Source organism: Prionailurus viverrinus, chromosome A2, assembly GCF_022837055.1.
Source record: "Prionailurus viverrinus isolate Anna chromosome A2, UM_Priviv_1.0, whole genome shotgun sequence".
Classification (NCBI taxonomy): Eukaryota; Metazoa; Chordata; class Mammalia; order Carnivora; family Felidae; genus Prionailurus; species Prionailurus viverrinus.
Window position 1 is genome coordinate 108,625,021 of NC_062562.1, and position 19,259 is coordinate 108,644,279.

Below are 19,259 nucleotides of genomic sequence, written 5' to 3' on the forward strand. Positions count from 1 at the left end.
AAATCCCTGGAATATACCATCAAAGACCAAGCTCACTGACGTAGTACTGTAAAGAATGTAGAGCAGTGAAAATGGAAAATACTTGCAAAAGATGAGAGTATATAAATCCCAGGTGGTGCTACATTTTACTATTGTAGTTATTGGCATTATGGAATACAGTTTTAGATGGACTTTTTTCAAGTCAAATATCTTAAGAGAAATGGAGTTATAATCATATAATGTGGTAAATTTTCAGTATCTAATGACTCATGAAAGCTTGCCAAAACATGCAGATTTTGAAAGAAAAGGTTCACCTGTCTCTTGATTTACTACAGAGTAAATTATAGACAAGTTAGTGCTGCATTTGGCTGAGGAGTTGAGAACAAGACATACAAATGAGCAAAAGAAAAATATCTAACTAGTATATTCCCCTCCCCAGGCAACATTGATCATTATCATGTGAAGATGCAAAATATCTCCAGACAATTATGGAAGTATTGAGTTCCAAGAATATTTCCATGAAATCATCATCAAGTATTTAGAGAGAATTACATACATTTAACAAATTGACAGGAAAGTAGGCAAACATGAGTGAATGAGCTTTGTATAAAGATAGTGAACTAACATCAGATCCAAATAACCAGGAAAGCTCTTATAAATTGGTAAATACTTATTCTTGGGGAGGATGCTGAATTCAATGTCAAAAGGTAATGTGTTTGTCTGTTTTTTAACATATCTTGTTTCTAAAGGCAGTACTTTAACTCAAGATAAGTTCACAAAATATCCAAGTACTTATTTGGGATGAAATATTTGAGCAAATTCCTAAAGGGAGACACAAAGATTCATATTCTCTGAGATTTTCAGGAATATATATTTACAGTTAAGAAACACATTAACTAGGTAGGTATGCTAAGCATTTTGCTGGCAGACAATAATATAATAAATTGTCTTTATAGGTTTGTTAATGTGATATAAAATGGATTAAGAATATTTATTAGCTCAACACATACTTTTTAAATTTTGCCATCCAGACCACTAAATAGGATTGTTCCTCCTCCAATGATTTGTCTCCATAACAGTCAGTCAATGTGTCTGATCAATTCTACCTTCTAGTAATTTCATATCTTTTATGTTTTTCTGTCATCATTGCCGCTCATTCATTTTAAGCTATAGCCTCTTAATTGTTGTACTGCGATCTACTAGAGCAACACCAACCATTTTATTCTTCTGCTTAAAATTATTCATCATTACTGGGTTGAAATACAAATACCTTGGTACTAAAGGTCCCCCGATTTTAGTCTTCTCCACTTCTTACTTCATCACTCTTTGCTTCACTCACACTGGACTATTTTCATTTCCCCTCACTCCCCATGATATTTCACACCTCCTGTCTGCTCTTGTCACTGTCCTCCAGGCCTCCCTACTTTGCTATTTCTACTCATCTTTCAAGGCTCAGTTCAAATGTTACCTCCTCTTGGACTTGATCTCTAGCCACTTTCTCACCATCACCCCAAACTGTTAGGTTCTTCTCCTCGTGTTTTTTTTTGTTCTTTAAAAAAAAATTAATTAGTTATGTCTGAAAATTTAAAGCCTGTCCCTACCATTTAAAACTTATTTATAATTGAGCAACTTAACCGTACTGATCTTAGTAATCATAATAATATGATATAAACAGTATTGTTTTGATAAAAGTAAAGTCTATTGTCCGAAGTATATAATTTCCTTTCTCTCTATTCTGTGCTCCCTGTTCATACCTCTACAAGGACACTGACAAAAGTGCTTTGCCATAATTTATTTTTTCTTGGTGTCCTTAAGTAGACTGTGAACTTCATGAGGGAGGAAACAGTGTATTATTCAACTGTGTATCTCAACACCGAATCTAGGACTAGTACAGGTTGATATCTGTTTTTAATTTAAGCATTTGCAAAGAGCTAAAGCTATATTCAGAGTTTTATAGATTAGAAGAATATATTCAACATATCCTTTGCCCATACTCAGCAGATAAAAGCATGTAAAAGAGATATGGACAAAGCATAACATGGTGAAGAATGCTGTGACTACCGTCTAGTACACACTCACAAAGACAGGGGACTTCAGAAGACAACACATACTTTGATTGTGGGAGAAATGGAGGTTAATACAGGTGGAGATAATACAGTTGTAAATGAGGAACATTTGAAGGACTTTGTAGCATTTGAGTTGACACTTAGAAAGGTAGTTAAGATGTAAACATAGATCATAGAGGTAAAGGTAGAAATGTTAGAGAGGAAAAAAGAAAATCAAAATGATGAAATGCTAGGTATGTTCAGATGCTAGCAAATAGGTCCACTAGAATAGAGTCCATCATAGCAAAAGTGGTGAGTGTCTTTTACTGGGTAACACGGAGCAGAGCCTGGAACCATGGTTCAATAGCTTAACCAGATTTGAACATGTTGAACATTATATTCTCAGGCATAGCAGCTACATGTCAGGATTAATTTATCATAGTGGTATTGCCATCTTGAGTGACTCAAAACAGTAGCTTTTTTATTTCAGTATAGCCATTGTTCATCCATTAATTAATTAAGCTGAAGAAAACTTAAAAATCTTCAAGAAAATAGGTTAGTATAATTATTCTAAAATTCTTAATGAGTGAAAGTACAGAAATAACCTTTGAAAGAAAATCTATTTTCTTCTCACTGATATCATTTAAATACAACACTCATAGTACATTCAAATGTGACCAGTAACAGAACATTACCTCATCTGATGAATGGAAGAAGCTATTTTTCTACCACCAACTGGCATGAGAAAGAGCAAAACTCCTGGAGGAAATTAGCAAATCATGAAGGTGTGGATGACATTCTGTAGTACTGCTTGTCCAAAAAAAATGACACAAATTATGGCACTAAACTCTAAAGCCAAACAGCAGCTCTCCATGGCAAAATGCACATTTTTTTCCAGGGTTTAATCTCTAAACACACCAACGTTTAAGTGTAAGTTTGCTGTATATTACAAGTTATATTACAGAGTCGGTGGAATCTCTTCTCTATGTCTCTCCTCTGTTTTAAACACACACACACACACACACACACACACACACACACACAGGAATTTTCAACTGAAGAACAAAGGAAAACAACTTCTTATATTCTAAGAAACAACTGTACATTTAATAAAAAACCTTTCCCATATGTATATTGTCTTATAACTGTATGTGTTAGTGGGTGAAATTAAAAGTGCCATTGATAGTAATCTAAATGCAGATATGGAAAATATCTCCAAAATAAAGGCAGATACAGTTTTATTAAATGCCAGACCGTGACAACTGAGGACATGCTGCTAGTTCTCACAACATGATCTAAAAACCATACAAGTGGCAATTTAAGAATTAATCTTAATAGATAAATACATAAGCAAAACCAAAGGATGATACATGTTGAAATCAGGGCTGATTTGTGCATCAGGTATAAAGGCCACAATGCTGAGAACCCACAATAATTTTAAGGGCCCATAGAAACATTTTCATTTTTATTTCTTTTAAAAACAGAAAAAGAGTGAATATAATAACACCTAATGTATAACAATGAATCCTGGGGTGATATTCATTCTTCAACTAATGCAGCTGTAAAATGTAAGTTTTTAAGATATTTAAGATGGAGAGAGGGGATCAAGAAGACAAAAGTGCCTAGGGCTTGGGAAAGCCAGATATAGTTCTTACTGAATTTGCAGTGGAAGTTACTTCTGGGGCTGAAAGAAGGAAAATGGTATTAGAGAAGAGTATATAGAGAGAGATCCTCAAGTATTTTGGTAATATTTTATTTATTTAAAAATATTATGCAGATGTCTCTTAATGAGATGTGATAAAATTCTTTTGGGCACAAATATGTTTGCTATGTTTTTTTATATCATTTAAGTTTAAAAAATCATAATTATAGTGTTAATACCTGATCCTTTCAATTTAATTAATTGGTATTTATAATTAGATTTTTTAAGGGTAAAATTTTAGAATTCTTCCTTAAGATAAGCTGTTAGTTTGGTCTTCATAAATATTTTTCACCTCTGAAATGAACAAACTTCCCTTGGAAAGAAATGTTTCATCTCAAGAGAAATGTGATTTTAATTTACAGAATTATTCTTTTGGCCAAAAAATTAGACAGTGGACTTTTAAAAAAAAAATCATGTTGGTTATGGATTTTTTTATAGAGTATTAATGTTCCCTAGTAAAATTGGTATGGCGACAAAAGGTGTGGGGTATTTTTGCCAGATTTCCTTATTTTAAAATGTATTATTTTGTTCCAACTCCAGAACTTAATAAAAATAAACTCAGGAATGTAAAAGAGATGGAAAATGTAAAAGTTATTTAAAAATTAAAATCACTGGAAATAAGAGTAAAGAATATATAAATCAGTCTGACTGGCATAGGGCTTTCAGTTCAGTAGTGGTTTCAGAGCAAGTATTTATTTTGCAATATATTGGCTGTTTTCAATTATAAGCTCTATTTTCACTAGACTGTAAGCTCCATGAAGAGAGTCTTTTTTGTTTTTGTTTTTTGGGGTTTTTTTTTGTTTTGTTTTTTTGTTTTTTGTTTTTTTGGTTCACTGCTGTACCTACAATATCTGGAGCAGTACCAGGCATGTAGTATGTTTTCAATTAATACAGGCCAAACAAATCAATCAACAAGGGTTGAGCTTTATAAAGAAGGCAGGGTTCAAGCCATAAAATTATTACCGATAGTAATAATCATTTCTGTAGATGCCAGTCCTTGACTACTCGTAGAAAAGATGAAAAGAGAAGAATTATCTATATATTTTTAATCAGTTCAAAACCCCTGCAAACTTGGTTTTATTAGATGAGAAAATGCGAAGGACCTCAAAAGATAGAAGTTATCTGGGATAGTCAATGAAGAAACAGGAGGATCAATATGCACAAGAAGAACAAAAGTGAACACTTTCTTAGAGCTTCTCCTTAAAAGACAGCAAAAATGCAGATGGTCGCAAGAAAAATGCAGCCCACATATGACATTAAGATGGTTACACAGATGCAGACAGAATGAATCTTAATAATGACTTTAGAATACACTGAAAATACCAACGAGTTTTCAGAATTATATATTCAAGTTGAAAAATGAGTACCTGTGGCCTAAAGTTGATTCTAAATACCAGTTGAATCTTTCCTTTGTTTGTTCCCTTTTTATTTGCAATACACCAGACTAAAGTAAAGATCAACCTTTTGCTAACACAGTGGAAGATAACTAGCAAAAGGACTGACATCTAAGTATGTGTGTTTGGCAACAAACGAAGAAGAGAATGGAAAAAAAGGAGAAGGGGTGGTGAACATCTGGGGTGGTTTCTTTTCTATGAAAAGAAAAAAGGTCACATCCCACCCAGTGAGAAGAAGTGACCCCCTAAAAAATGTAAGTGATCTTGCTTGACCTGTGACGCGAACATGGGGATGACCTCGGCTGTTTAACTGCAATGTGTGTTTCTTGTTAGAAAAAGTGAGAGAGTTGTGCTCTGCCATAAAAGAATGTGAGGGATATGAAGGTGCTGAAAGGCAGGAGAAAGACGTGGAGCGTGAGGAACTTGATGCAGGCTATGGAAAAAACGGAATATTAAGTTGGCCCTGTCTTTTAAGAATGTTAGGTAGAAGAGAAAGATAAAAATACATGTGGATCTATACTTCTATAAACGTATAGATGCACATATACACACAAACACACACTCACACACACACATAAGGCTTTTTGCTGTCATTTAAATATGGGGATCAAATATGTTTCTTTTCATCTCTTCTACTTATCATTAAAATGATGCTATTTACCTGCAGGAGAACAGTCCTGTACACATGTCTCTAATAGCTCAAAATATCTAACATCATTTTCCATGAACTCCTGGGGTCTCAAGTCCAATACATAAATTTATGTCAGTTCAACCATCAGTTCTTTTACAGATAATCAGACCAAGTCAACACCCTTATCCAGTGCTTGGCAGTATCCTCAGAATTTTTTTGTTCTATAAAATAAGTGGGCTCTCTGCTCAAAGCAGCTGAAAATCCCCACATTACAATATAAATAAAAGGAAATTTAAATGTCTTGACCTACATAAACTCCTAACATTTGTTTCATCTTTTAAAGTCTCTTTCATCCCTTTCTTTTCTCCAGTAATTCATTCCCTCAGTCCCCTTGGGGTCTTCTCCATGGAGCCCTGTTACTTAAGGAGGAATACACCCAGCAAACAGCTGTGGAGGGAAGAGTGGAACTGAGGCACAAGGCCAAACCAGGACAGAAATACTGGGTACAGTCTCACATCTTTGGGTATAAGGAAAACTGAACAATTTTGAGTTCTTAATTACGTTATCATTGAATGGTTTGTCACATCAGTTGTATTATGGAAATATAGGGGAGATTTTACAATGGAAGGATTTGGGTTTTTTCCCAGTGATTTTATAATAAAAATCTTATTTATTCAGTTATTAGTTATGAGTCAAAGGTTCTGTTTATCTTTTTCAAAAGTCCCTGACTGAACCTTTACTGGGCTGTGATTTTTTAATAGTCCAATAAACCCAAAGAAACAGAAACTTTTATGGTTTAGGATGCAGCCTGCATGAACTGAGATGAAGCTATTAATCAAGTTATTTAAACAGATCTGGGAAATGATAGGTCTTCTCCAATTCCCCTCTCCCTCTCCTCCTCCCCTCACAAATATTCTGATGAAAACATGAGGTATTGTTACTCTTTCACTTACAGAAAGCACCAACATTTAATAAGAAAATCAACTCTGGCCAATGGTTTTGTTAAACCCTGGAAAATACATTGGATAACAATTTCCTCTTGCTTTTCCTTTCCTCTGGGATTCCCTCTTGCAATCTTAGAGCAGAGTGAGCCAACTGAGATTCAGTAGTTAAAAATAAATGCAATATTAAAAATAGGGCATTATTTTGAAATATGTAGAATCTCACCAGACATTATCATCTAGTGACATGTGGTAACACCTATCTTAAGTACTTACATCTCACCATGAATATTCTGCCATGTGTCTTTCTCCTTACTTTGTATCCTGCTGCTGCTCTCCACAAGAGGGCAGACAGGGGCAGGGAGAAGGCAATTCTCTTAAGAAATCTGGGTAAAACAATAGTTTGATAGGACAGGAAGTAAAAAAATATATATTGTCTAAAATAAGATTTAAGGATAATCTGCAGGTTTTTTTTTTATTCTCCCATATCTTCATCTCTTTGATAAGGAGAGATGAGGGTTGGCATTTCTTGTAAGCAATTTGAGTAAAGTATTCTCTGTGCGTTTAGGTTCGCTAGTGAAACATGAATGATCAAAGTTCAACATGTTGCATCAATTTCTTTCACCTGGCAAGATGGGTGATTGCGCCACTTCTCAAACCTTGTGATTTTGTAGTTATTTCCTTTGACTCTGATGGTAACTGATTCTTAAGAGCAATACCCAACTTTATTCTGAGAAAAACTGCCTCAAAATTTCATTCCTGTGTATATGATCTGGATATATGTGATCTAGAATTGAAATGATGACTTGGATTTTATTTTAGATATACTGCTAAGTTACTAGGGTACCACATTTATACACAAATGACCTCTTCCACTGCTTACTGTAAAATGGAGACTAGGTCTAGATAAGTCACATAGAACATTCTATGAATCATGCTTCGTTTCGTCTATAAAAAGGTACTACAAATGTACAATATATCATGGATAAAATGGCATTATAAGTTCACGGATGGGTCAGAAGAACCACTTTTCAAAGATTTTTTCTTGTCTAAAAATTCTGGGTAACAAGAAATTTAAAGTAACAAAAATCCAAATATCTTATTTTTCTGGAAATTCATAAATTCCAAACATTGAAATATGAATAAAATAATTTTGTGATAACTAAGAGGAAAAAAAGTATAACTTTGATTTTTTAAAATGTTAAAAATAATTTAAAGGCTACCTGAATTCATCCTCTAATATTCTGTTTTAATTAACCTACTTCCATGACTCATTTTACATTTCCTTTCACATCATATTGGACTCACCTTAAATGGAATAAAAACTTTTGATATGCACTGACATTGACTTCATTAGAATACTAACTTTTGACATTTTGGAAGACTTTTCTTATTCCATTCTAATAAATGGAAGGGTTTTGAATTTCAATGGTTGAAAGGAAGTCAGATTTTAGTTATATGAATCCAGGGTAACTTCATTCATGGATCAAAAAAGACCTCTTGGGGCTTACAAAATCTTTATTATTTTCAAGCTACAAGAAACAGTTTGGTAGAGGTCTGGATAATGGAAAACATATTCTTCTGTGATCAATCCACTTTGGGGTGCTTTCCAGCTGTGAGACAGTCTCTCAAACTTAAAAGTTCTCCAAAGTTCTCCTTGGCCTGGAGCCCGAATTTACTTATAACAGAATATGACTGTGTAAAAAAAAGCTTTACAAAATATAGCAATTTTTGTCACCTTGCTAAAAAGTTAAAATAATTTATGACACTGTTAAGGATTGTTAATGTTTCACATGGTTAGATTTTAATATTTAGAATTAGTACAATTTAAACTTTCACCTATTATTTTAGATTCTATTAATTCTTCTAGGCTGAACAATATGTCTTCAAAACTGAAATTCTACTTTATTATGCTAAGAGTGTCACAATGGAAAGGTCTAGTGGAGAAACTTAACTTACACATCTGGTGTATAAATATTATTATTATTATTATTACTATTATTATTTTAAAGTTTATTTATTTTGAGAGAGAAAGAGTCACATGCACAGAAGTGGGGAGGGGCAGAGAGGGAGGGAGAAAGAGAACCCCAAGCAGGCTGTACACTGTCAGCACAGAGCCCTATGCAGAGCTTGAGACAACAACCCTGAGATCATGACCTGTCTTTGCAGAGCCCCATGCGAGGCTCTAACTCACAAACCATGAGATCATGACCTGAGCAGAAATCAAGAGTAGAATGTTTAACTGACTGAATCACCCAGGCACCCCAGGAAAAAATAATTTTTGATGTTTAAGTGTACAATTCTTCCATCACTAATAAGACAAATCACTTTGGTGTATAATTATTATTAAAATAAGTTATAATCATCATAACAAAGGTAATGAAATCCTTCTTTATATAAAACAGTCCACCATTTGGACTATTTCAACCAATGCTCAGTCGGTTAACTGTCTGACTCTTGATTTCAGCTCAGGTCATGATCTCATACTTCTTAAGTTCAAGCCTTGCATCAGGCTCTGCTCTGACTGTGTGAAGCCTGCTTGGGATACTTCCTCTCTTCCCTCCCCTGCCCCCACTTCTCTGCCCTCCCCCTGCTCACACCCTCTCTCTCAAAGAAATAAACATTAAAATTTTTTAAAAAAATATTCAAACAAGAAACAATGATGAAGTGATTCCAAAAGGAAAAAATTATTTTCGATGTGTAACTGTACAATCCTTCCCTCACTAATAAGACAAATCTAGCGATGATAATGAGATTCATATATTACACTACCTTAATGTCCAGTCTAGTCACCTAGCTCTAATTATCTTGTGAAAGATAAAGATATAATTTATATTTAATTATGATGGATTGCTTTGGGACCCTAAAATGTTTGAATTCTTGTTTGACATACCTTGTCTTCAAGCCAAAGCCATTTATTTGGAAAAACTTTGAATCATCCATTTGATCACATGGGCAAAAGTTAAAACAGGCATACACATTTGCTTGTAAGTATAATTAAAAATAATTACCTTAAAAATGATAGTGGCAGTGGCTGATATAGAACTTTTTTCTTAGATGGACAGATCAATGTACAATATAACACAACATGACTCTTTAATTTACTTGTTTTAAAACTAATGTGGATGTTTTGAAATATATCACTAATGTATACTAGACTCTATTTCTTATGAAGCCTACAGAAAGTAGACATTAAAATTACCTAATCATGTAATTGCATCACAATGAAGAACAATGAAAAATTTTACAAGGCAATTGCTTCTATGCAGATGGGTTTTCTGACCATCTTCAAACTGACACTCAAATCTATACTTCCAGGCCTGACCAGTTGTCCTGAATTTCAGATTTGCAGCTGAGATTCAGGCATGTCACATAAACATACCAACAAATAAACTCAGTATCTGGCCCTTCAAATCTCTGCCCTTTCCCAGCTGCCACGTTCAATGAGAGTAGGAGTTCATCAACCCAGAAATTTAGGAGACTATGCAATATTCGTCTTTCCTTCACCCCCACCTCTGACCAATCAGTTAACAAGCTAATAGAGATTATCTCTAAAATCTCTCTCTAGTCAATCCCACACATGCCCAGTGCCTCATGCTTCAGTCTAACTTAACTCGAGCCCTACTTTCTAAATAAGTAAAAATTTCTCCACTATGTTCTGTGCTTCCAGTTTTTCTGGCCCCCTTTCTCAGTGCCTCCCTGCAGCTCTCCATCCATCACCCACAAGCTGTGAGAAAAATCTTCGCAAAGAACTCTATTCATCTTACTTCTCTAAAGAATTTAACTTCTTCTCCTATCTAGAGAGCAGGGTAAATTCTGCTTCTTCTGCCTGTATGTGCCTTACTAATCATATCTCTCCCATTCTTCATGCGTGCACCCATCACGCCAAGCCATTTGTTACTCCTCAAGCACAGAAAATTTGCCTTAACCTTGCACATGTCCCAACCCCCCTTAAAAATGTATTCTTCCCCCTCTTCTGCTTAATTTACTCTCATTTTTCTTTAAGTCTGTGATCACGTTTACCTCATTTGAACTACCAGAGAGGGTTCGATATCCCTTCTATATTCCTACAGCAGCCACTTAATACTTACCCAGTTCACAGAGTCTTTCACTATGCACAGCAACTGTTTCCTCACTGGCGTGTATCAATTTACTGAGAGCTTCTTAGGGACAAAGCTTATGCCTTTAATTTCTATTAGAGCTTTCTGAATTACAAGTCAAAACGCTCAATAATAAAAACAGACAATACTTTTCTGCTAAGCAAAGTTCTTTGACATTCCTGTATTGACTGATATTCATACTAACATATCACATATAATGAGACTATAACAACTAATACGATCAGCTTTAGCATTTACAAAGGATTTCACATAACTCATGGAAGCAGGCAATGTTTTCTTCATTCTGTGGATAAAGAAACAAAGTTTCACAATATTTAAGTAATTGTTCCAATGTTCTTTAGTCTGTGTATAGTAAAATTGATATTCAATCTAGTTTAAGCTTGATTTCAAAAGCACTGATTTGAGGTTGGTCAAACAGAGTCATCCAGCTAAGATTCACAACTTAAAAGTTTACAACTTCTTAATGTTAAACAGCTTTAGCATGCATTCCGTTAGCTCAGAGATTGGGCTAAAATCACTAGCTGCAACAGCCATATCAAGCAATAACAGTCCATCAGTAATAGCCCCTTTGAGCAGTTATTTATCAAATGCTCAGTATAAAAGAGACATGGTATATTATGGAAAGACAAGTCTTGCTAGAAATCCTTTGGGGGAACACATTAATTGCAACTACAGGCACATGTTACGAAGAATCATCATTATCCTCACTGAGCTGTTTTACAGACAGGCAAGACGAATAGGGCCAACATTTTTTCCATAGGAGGACATCTCCAAATTTTTGAGTAGGTACCAGTAAAAGATGATCAGCAGAAGGGAAATACTTTATACTTTGTTAACATCTCTCTGTAACAGTGATGATCTTCAACTATATCAAAAGAGTTATGAAACAAATGTTATGGGTCAGAGGGAACTAAAGCCACTTTGAAGTTCATTGCCCTAGCCACAGTGAGATATACCTTTTCTCTTCTCCTTCCAACATAAGATCTCATCTAGCCAATGTAACTCAGGTTTCATTTTATTAAATTTTATTTTAAAAGACATTTTCAGAATGTTAGATGAAGGTATTTATTTATTAATATATTTTACATAAAACAATAAATATATTATTTTTGTATAGGTATGTGTGTGTACACTCTTTCTATAATAGTTAGAAACTATTAACTATAATAGTTATATGTTAACTATTTAACTATAATTTAACTATAATAGTTAAATAGTTAAATAGTTAAAATGTTGGAGAATAACAAAACTTAGTTATTATTATATTTATTCCTTATTATTTTAGAGATGATATGAACAAAGCCAAGAAGGACTAACTGACTCACTTAAGAGTCAATCAATTAATGATCATCATTCTATTTAATAAGCATTGTCATCCAATGGAAAGTATACTGGCTGCAGGATCTGGTCAAATTCTTCTAATATCATCTTTTTAGGGTTCCGAATTAACACTCTATACATCTATATTCATTCATATACATTTTATGATGGAAAATATGCATCATATGCTGTCTGGAAGGAAATCGTTGCTCATCATGGTTTGTTATGGGATCTGATTCCCTAGCTCCTCACATGGTCTGTGCCAGTCCTCACAGGATTAGCGGCTTTCATGAGCAAACGCATAGCAATAAGGCTAAGTAACTTGGCACACTTGAAATAGATCAAGTTTGGCTTTAATTTAAAGAATAATTTGATTCAGTAATGTTATTGAAATAAATGTAAAACCTCTTACAAAAACTCACATGTAGTAAATGAACAAAGTTGTGGTTATTTAGGTTTTTATTTGTTTAAAATGTTGAGAAAATATTTGTAGCAAAAATTTCCATTCACTCTGAGCAGTGAGTTTGGAGGAAGCGAGCTAGTTAAAGTTTTAGTTTTCATCACTTTGCCAGAAATAAGCATATTTGGTAACCATTTGGAATACTGTATCTTTTAGTTTCAAATCGATCAGGATTTAAGGTAATGTACATCAATCACTAATATTAAAACCAATTGGATCAGACAAAAATATCCTTACTTTCCTTAGTAGCACATTATTTCACCATTATGTTTTAAATGATATTAAGTGTAAAGTAACCACAAAAATGGAGACCGTACCATTGTTCTTTTCAGATCTTTAATATTTAACTACGCTCTTTATAAAACAATGGGGAGCTTCTATTTCTAATAGGATACAGTATATTATTATCCTATTGCTGTCATTATAAATTACCACAAATCTAGTGGCTTAAAATAACACAAATTACTTATTTTACAGCTCTGGAGGTCAGAGGTCTAAAATGAGCCTTGCCGTTCCAAAATTAAATATGTTGGCAGAGCTTCCTTCCTTTCTGGAGGCTCTGAGGGAGAATCCGTTTCCGTGCTTTTTCCAGCTTCTAGAGGCTGCCCACATTCTTTGGCGCAAGGCCCTCTTCCAACTTCAAAGCCAGTAATAACTAGTTGCATGCTTCTCACATCACCTCACTCTGACTTTCTTGCCCCTCTCTCTCATTTCTAACGATACTGTGACTCCAGTGGGCCCACCCAGACAAGTCAGGGTAATCTCCCCCTTCTGAAGGCAGATGAATTAGCAACCTTAACTCCATCTGCAACCTTAATTTCTCCTTACCATGTAACAACACATTCACAGTTCTGGGAATTAGAACATGTACAATTTAGTGGGCTATTATTCTGCCTACTACACAGGGTTAAAAGACCCTGCTACTAAAAACAAAAAAAAATTTATATATATTTTTATAATATACATATAATTATATAAATGTATTTTAATATATAAATACATAAATTTATATGTATTATATATAATATATATATATATATTTTTTTGAAAGCACTGAAGAGCTAACAAGAGGACCATACAGCCAAAAATCCAAGCAAAAATAAGAATGCATGGAGTGTGAGAACCAGTTTTGGGCTGAGGACATCTGTGCTCCATCAAACATAATTTAGTTTTTGGCATCATCACCTGAAGGGGAAGATTAATAAAAACCCAGGAACCATGCAAAGTGGACAGTCAACAGAAAAGCTTCCCCACACAAATCTGGGACCCCTAATGATCCCACCTACCTTTCTAATATCAGGCTACTAGAGAAAAAGTTACATAGGCCCTGAGCAGAGATGGGAGAAAAATGTCCCCAAGAAGTTGCAATCACAAGCCAACCCTTGCTCAGATGTACAGCCAAGTTTACAGATCTTAGGTGGACCAAATAGCTTGTCTTGTAGAACATCCAGCTGCCTGGCTAAAGCAAACACAAATTCTCTCTGGAGAAAATCACTCTCCTTTTAGGCCTTAATGAATCATTAAATATAATTTTTTAAAGGCAGTGACCAACATATAACAAAAAGTAATCAACTTCACAAGAAAACAAAGCATCCTGAGTAAGAATATACACAAACAGTAGAATGTCAAAAGACAGCTGTTGGAATTATCTGACATATATTCTAAAATAACTCCTTTTGCCATATTTAAAGAAATTTAAAATATTCACAGGAAATAAGAAACTAAAAAGCAATATATTAAGAAAAGAGAGCTTATGGTAATAAAAAAATACAACAATCAAAATCTTATTTAAAATTATTTTTTAATGCTTATTTATTTTCGAGAAAGAAAAAGAGTAAGAGAGTAAGCAGGGGAGAGGCAGAGAGGGAGACAAGAATTGGAAGCAGGCTCCAGGCTCTAAGCTGTCAGCATAGAGCCTGATGTGGGGCTTGAACCCATGAACCATGAGATCATGACATGAGCTAAAGTCAGACACTTAATCGACTGAGCCACTCAGGTGCCCCAATAACCAAATCTTTTAACTAAATGGATGGCTTTAATATCAGATTATATTATCGTAGAGAAAGGATTTACCAACTGTCAAGGAAATGTTATCCAAGTGCAGCACAAGGAGAAAAAAAAGATGAAAAAATTTAAAAACAGAGCGAGCTTAAAAGACATGGAAGATCGAGTTGCAAAAAGAAAGGAAGAGTGTTGCGTTGAGGCAATATTTGACAAGTTAAATGTTGAGGATTTTCTAGAACTGATATAAACCAATATTTCATAGCTTCAAAAAGCTACATGAATCCTAAGAACCATAAAAAAAAAGAATGCCAAGCCTACATGCAGCATATTAAACTATAAAACACTACATACAAAAGAAAATGTTTAAAGTTGCTAAAGCAGGGGAAGAATAAAAGTCAGGTTTCCTTCAAAGAATTGACAGTTGGGATGAGAAGTGACCTCTTAAGAATGGTCATGGAAGTCATTGGACAATCAGATACATCTTCAGTGTGCTAAAAGAAAATAGTTGCCAGCATAGAATTTTATACAAGGGGTGGGTAGTGGGCAATCTTTCAAAAATGAAGTTGTGAAATAAATATAGTTTCAGACAAACAGAAACTTGAAGATTCCACTGCTAGCCAACATTCAGTGAAGGAAATTCTAAAGAATGAACTCACCGGAAGATAAGTGACCTGAAATAGAAGGTAAGAGATACAGAAAGATGACAAAGGAGAGAGTAGGTGCACGAAATGTCTATATGAATATTTGCTGGGTAACAGAACAAGAATGATGTCTTATATGGCTAAAATAAAAACAAGTTTTTGGTGGACAGAGAAAACCCTTCTATAATCTGCCTTCTTCCACAGCAATGAAGTCATGTTTCTCACTGATCCCCTGTAATGATAGTCTTAAAAAAAAACCCCTCCTTCATCAACTTTCTCTTAGCTATATTCCAGACATACTGGTAAACAATTTACAGTTACTACTCAGAGTCCTGTGAGGTAACAACTACTAAACTCATTTACAAGTGAGGAAACAGAACAGTAAGTTTACATAGTACTCAAATATGCTAAAAGTAGTAAGCAGCTGGGCTCAGATTTATCTTACTTTTGTCAGAAAAAAAAAAAAACACCTTAAAAATCCACATCTTAACAGCCAGGCTTCCTGAAAAGGACACTTTTTGCTAGCAGATGTACCTATATTGTAGAGAGTAAAAGGACTTATGGTTCCGGTAATTACAAAATTAAATGTAACAGGGGCACCTGGGTGGTTCAGTCTAGTAAGCATCTGAATTCAGCTCAGGTCATGACCTCACAGTTCTTGAGTTCAAGCCCCGCATCAGGCTCTGTGCTGACAGCTCGGAGCCTGGAGCCTGCTTCAGATTCTGTGTCTCCTTCTCTCTCTCCCCCTCTTCTGCTTGTGCTCTGTCTCTCAAAAACAAGTAAGTGTTTAAAAAATATTAAAAATTAGGGGCACCTGGGTGACTCAGGCGGTTGGGGGACTGACTTTGGCTCAGGTCATGATCTCATGGTTTGTGGGTTTGAGCCCCGCGTCGGGCTTTGTGTTGACAGCTCAGAGCTTGGAGCCTGCTTCTGATTCTGTGTCTCCCTCTCTCTCCGCCCCATCCCCACTCATGCTCTGTCTCTCTCCATCTCAGAAATAAATAAACATTAAAAAATATATATACATAAAAAATATTAAAAATTAGATGAAATAAAGCAAATGCTTCAGGAACTTAAACACAAAGGACAGAGGTAAGGAGAAATGAAATAACAATGTGATAATATAATGATACAATTCATAGTTAGATTTTATTTTGTTCACTAACTTAGGAAAATAGCCAAAAAACCTGGCAAATAGGGGCGCCTGGGTGGCGCAGTCAGTTAAGCGTCCGACTTCAGCCGGGTTACGATCTCGCGGTTCAGGAGTTCGAGCCCCGCGTCAGGCTCTGGGCTGAAGGCTCGGAGACTGGAGCCTGTTTCCGATTCTGTGTCTCTCTCTCTCTCTCTGCCCCTCCCCCATTCATGCTCTGTCTCTCTCTGTTCCAGAAATAAATAAACGTTGAAAAAAAAATTAAAAAAAAAACCTGGCAAATATATATGCTTAATGTTTATAAAGGTTCATTGTCACTTTAACTCTAAAATTTAAAAATGAAAATAACTGCATTATATTTTAAATCAAATTTTAGCTAGAAAAAAATTTTATGAGATTCTCCTCATATACAAAGTAATCTGAGGTTCTTACTTTTTTTCAGTTCAATGGAAATTTATCTATTTTTTTCTGGGTTTGTTATTAAAATTTAATTATGATATATCAAAAAATAATGAACAAACAATTATAAAGTATAATATAGTAGGTCAAGTAATGACCCCCTAAAGATGTCAATGACATAATCCCTGGGACCTGTGTGCACATTATCTTACATGGCCAAAGGGACTCTGCAGATATAATTAATCTTCTGAAACTTAAGAGGGGAAGATCAATTCTGAATTTTTCTGGTGGACCCAATCTAATCTCCTGAGCCCTTAAAAGCAATGAAATTTCTCTGATGAGAGGCAAAAGAGGAGAAAAAAAATTTTGGCAGAAGAGGAAATCAGATTCCAGGCATCAGAAGAATTTGCTAGGTCATTGCTAGTTCTGAGATGTGGGTGTCACAATGCAGTGAGTGAGGCTTCTTGGCAATAACAACATCCCCTAGTAGACAGCCAGCAAAGAAATGGAAACATCAGTCCTGCAACCACAAGGCTATGGGTTATGCTAGCATCCTGAATGAGCTTTGAGTGAACATTTTCTAGAGCATCCTGATAAGAACCCAGCAGACCAACCTCTTGGTTTTGCCCTGGTCAAACTTGGAGCAGAGAAATCAGCTGAGCCAACCAAGATTTCTGACATTCAGAGATAGGAGATAATAAATTTGTGTTATTTTAAGTCATTAAGTTGTCTTAATTTGTTATGGCGGCAGGAGAAAACTTACACACACAGCAAAACTTTTAAAATATATATATTTTTAAAAATTGAAGTAAAAATGAAGAGAAAAGTAAATCATCTACAGTTATTTGTTACATATTTGACTCTGAGCTATTTAGCAACCAACACATAGAAAAGTAAGATCTAGCTACCAAATTAATAGATATTTACATAAAAGAGATATAATTATTAGTTATTTATCCATAAAATACAAAAATACTAATTCAAAGGGATAGAGGTACCCCAGTGTTTATGGGAGCATTATTTACATTAGCCAAATTATGGAAACAGTCCAAGTGTCCACTGATTGATGAATGGATAAAGAAAATGTGGTATGTGTGTGTGTATACACACACATATATACATACATACACACACACAATGGACTATTACTTGGCCATAAAAAAGAATTAAATCTTGCCATTTTGCAGTGATAGGATGGAGCTAGAGAGCATTATGCTAAGCGAAGTAGCTCAGAGAAAGACAAATACCATATGATTTCATTCATATGTGGAATTTAAGAAACAAAACAAAGGGGTAAAAAGGAAGGAGAGGCAAACCAAGAAACAGACTCATAACTATAGAGAACAAACTGATGGCTACCAGAGGGGAAGTCAGTGGGGGATGGGTTAAACAGGTTATGGGAATTAAGGAGTGCACTCGTGATGAACACTGAGTGTTGTATGGAAGTGTTGAATCGCTCTATTGTCAACGTGAAACTAACATTACACTATATGTTAACTAACTGGAATTTAAATAAAAACTTAGAGAGAGAGAGAAATGGTTCCATCAAATTTACATAACTATACCTGTTACTGAGATCAGAGGAAAAGTGCTCTTCATAAAGAGGACCATTATATACAAGGTCCTTAACCTTAGAGTAAATAGAGTAAAAAAGAGACCATCACATCACCTTTCATAATTTTCTCAATTATAGGTCAACTTCACAATACCTAAACAGTTTAGCAAATGTCAAATGTCACAATACCTGTCCAGTGTCAAATTTCAATTATCTATGGAAATAATTTCTGAATGATGTTCCAAGAAGAATTGATTTTGAGACACATCATTAAGAGAAATATCACTGAGTAGAACACCATGCACTGGCTGTCTGTGCCAGGAGAGGACTCCAAATCCACAGAGGATCACAACGATCATCACAACACTAGCCACCAGGAATTTGGATCCAAACACTTCTGCTCCTTGCACCTTGGTATAGGAGTTGCCGAGGAAAACAACACCGTCAAGCACTGGGTGGAACAACACTTTTACTCACAAAGAGGAGAGACAGCAAGATCAGGTTCAGTGTGTGCCAGTTCTGCATGGCTGGTGGGTTCCCTTGACAACTAAAGCAGGGCAATTGGCTTTGCACGCCCCCCCGTTAAGCTTTGGTTCAAGGACCTCTCCTCCACCTTCACTGTGTCTGAAATACTGACAGCTGAGGATGTGCCTGCGAGACACTAACATACTTAAGCAAAATAAAGGAGTACTCATTGAGTTTGAAACAGAGAAAGACATACCCACTGAAGGATAAGCCCTGTACTGTCTGTGTGTACTCTTTATCTCTTGGAAAGAAATATTCCAGGCCTAAGACCTATTCTTATGTGGCTGAATGCAGGTCTAAAAACTGCACACACGAGACCGCTGCTTTTCCTAACCAAAATTAATTAATTAGTTAATTAGGTAATTAAAAAATAATAAATACAAAAAAAGAAA

At 35.1% G+C, this 19,259-nt stretch overlaps 1 protein-coding gene across 7 annotated transcripts in view; it reads right to left on the bottom strand.

The window, feature by feature from the left end:
- AGMO (alkylglycerol monooxygenase) overlaps nt 1-19,259 on the bottom strand; it is a 400,045-nt gene that overhangs the window by 96,062 nt on the left and 284,724 nt on the right. Inside the window, exon 14 of one of the 7 annotated variants that reach the window (XM_047851085.1) lies at nt 11,028-11,096. The exons of the other annotated variants lie outside the window; for them this stretch is intronic. Within the exon in view, the coding sequence (XP_047707041.1) occupies nt 11,040-11,096 (57 nt within the window). The 3' untranslated portion in view covers nt 11,028-11,039. Of the gene's footprint in view, nt 1-11,027; nt 11,097-19,259 lie in introns of those variants that run through there. 7 annotated transcript variants of the gene reach the window in all.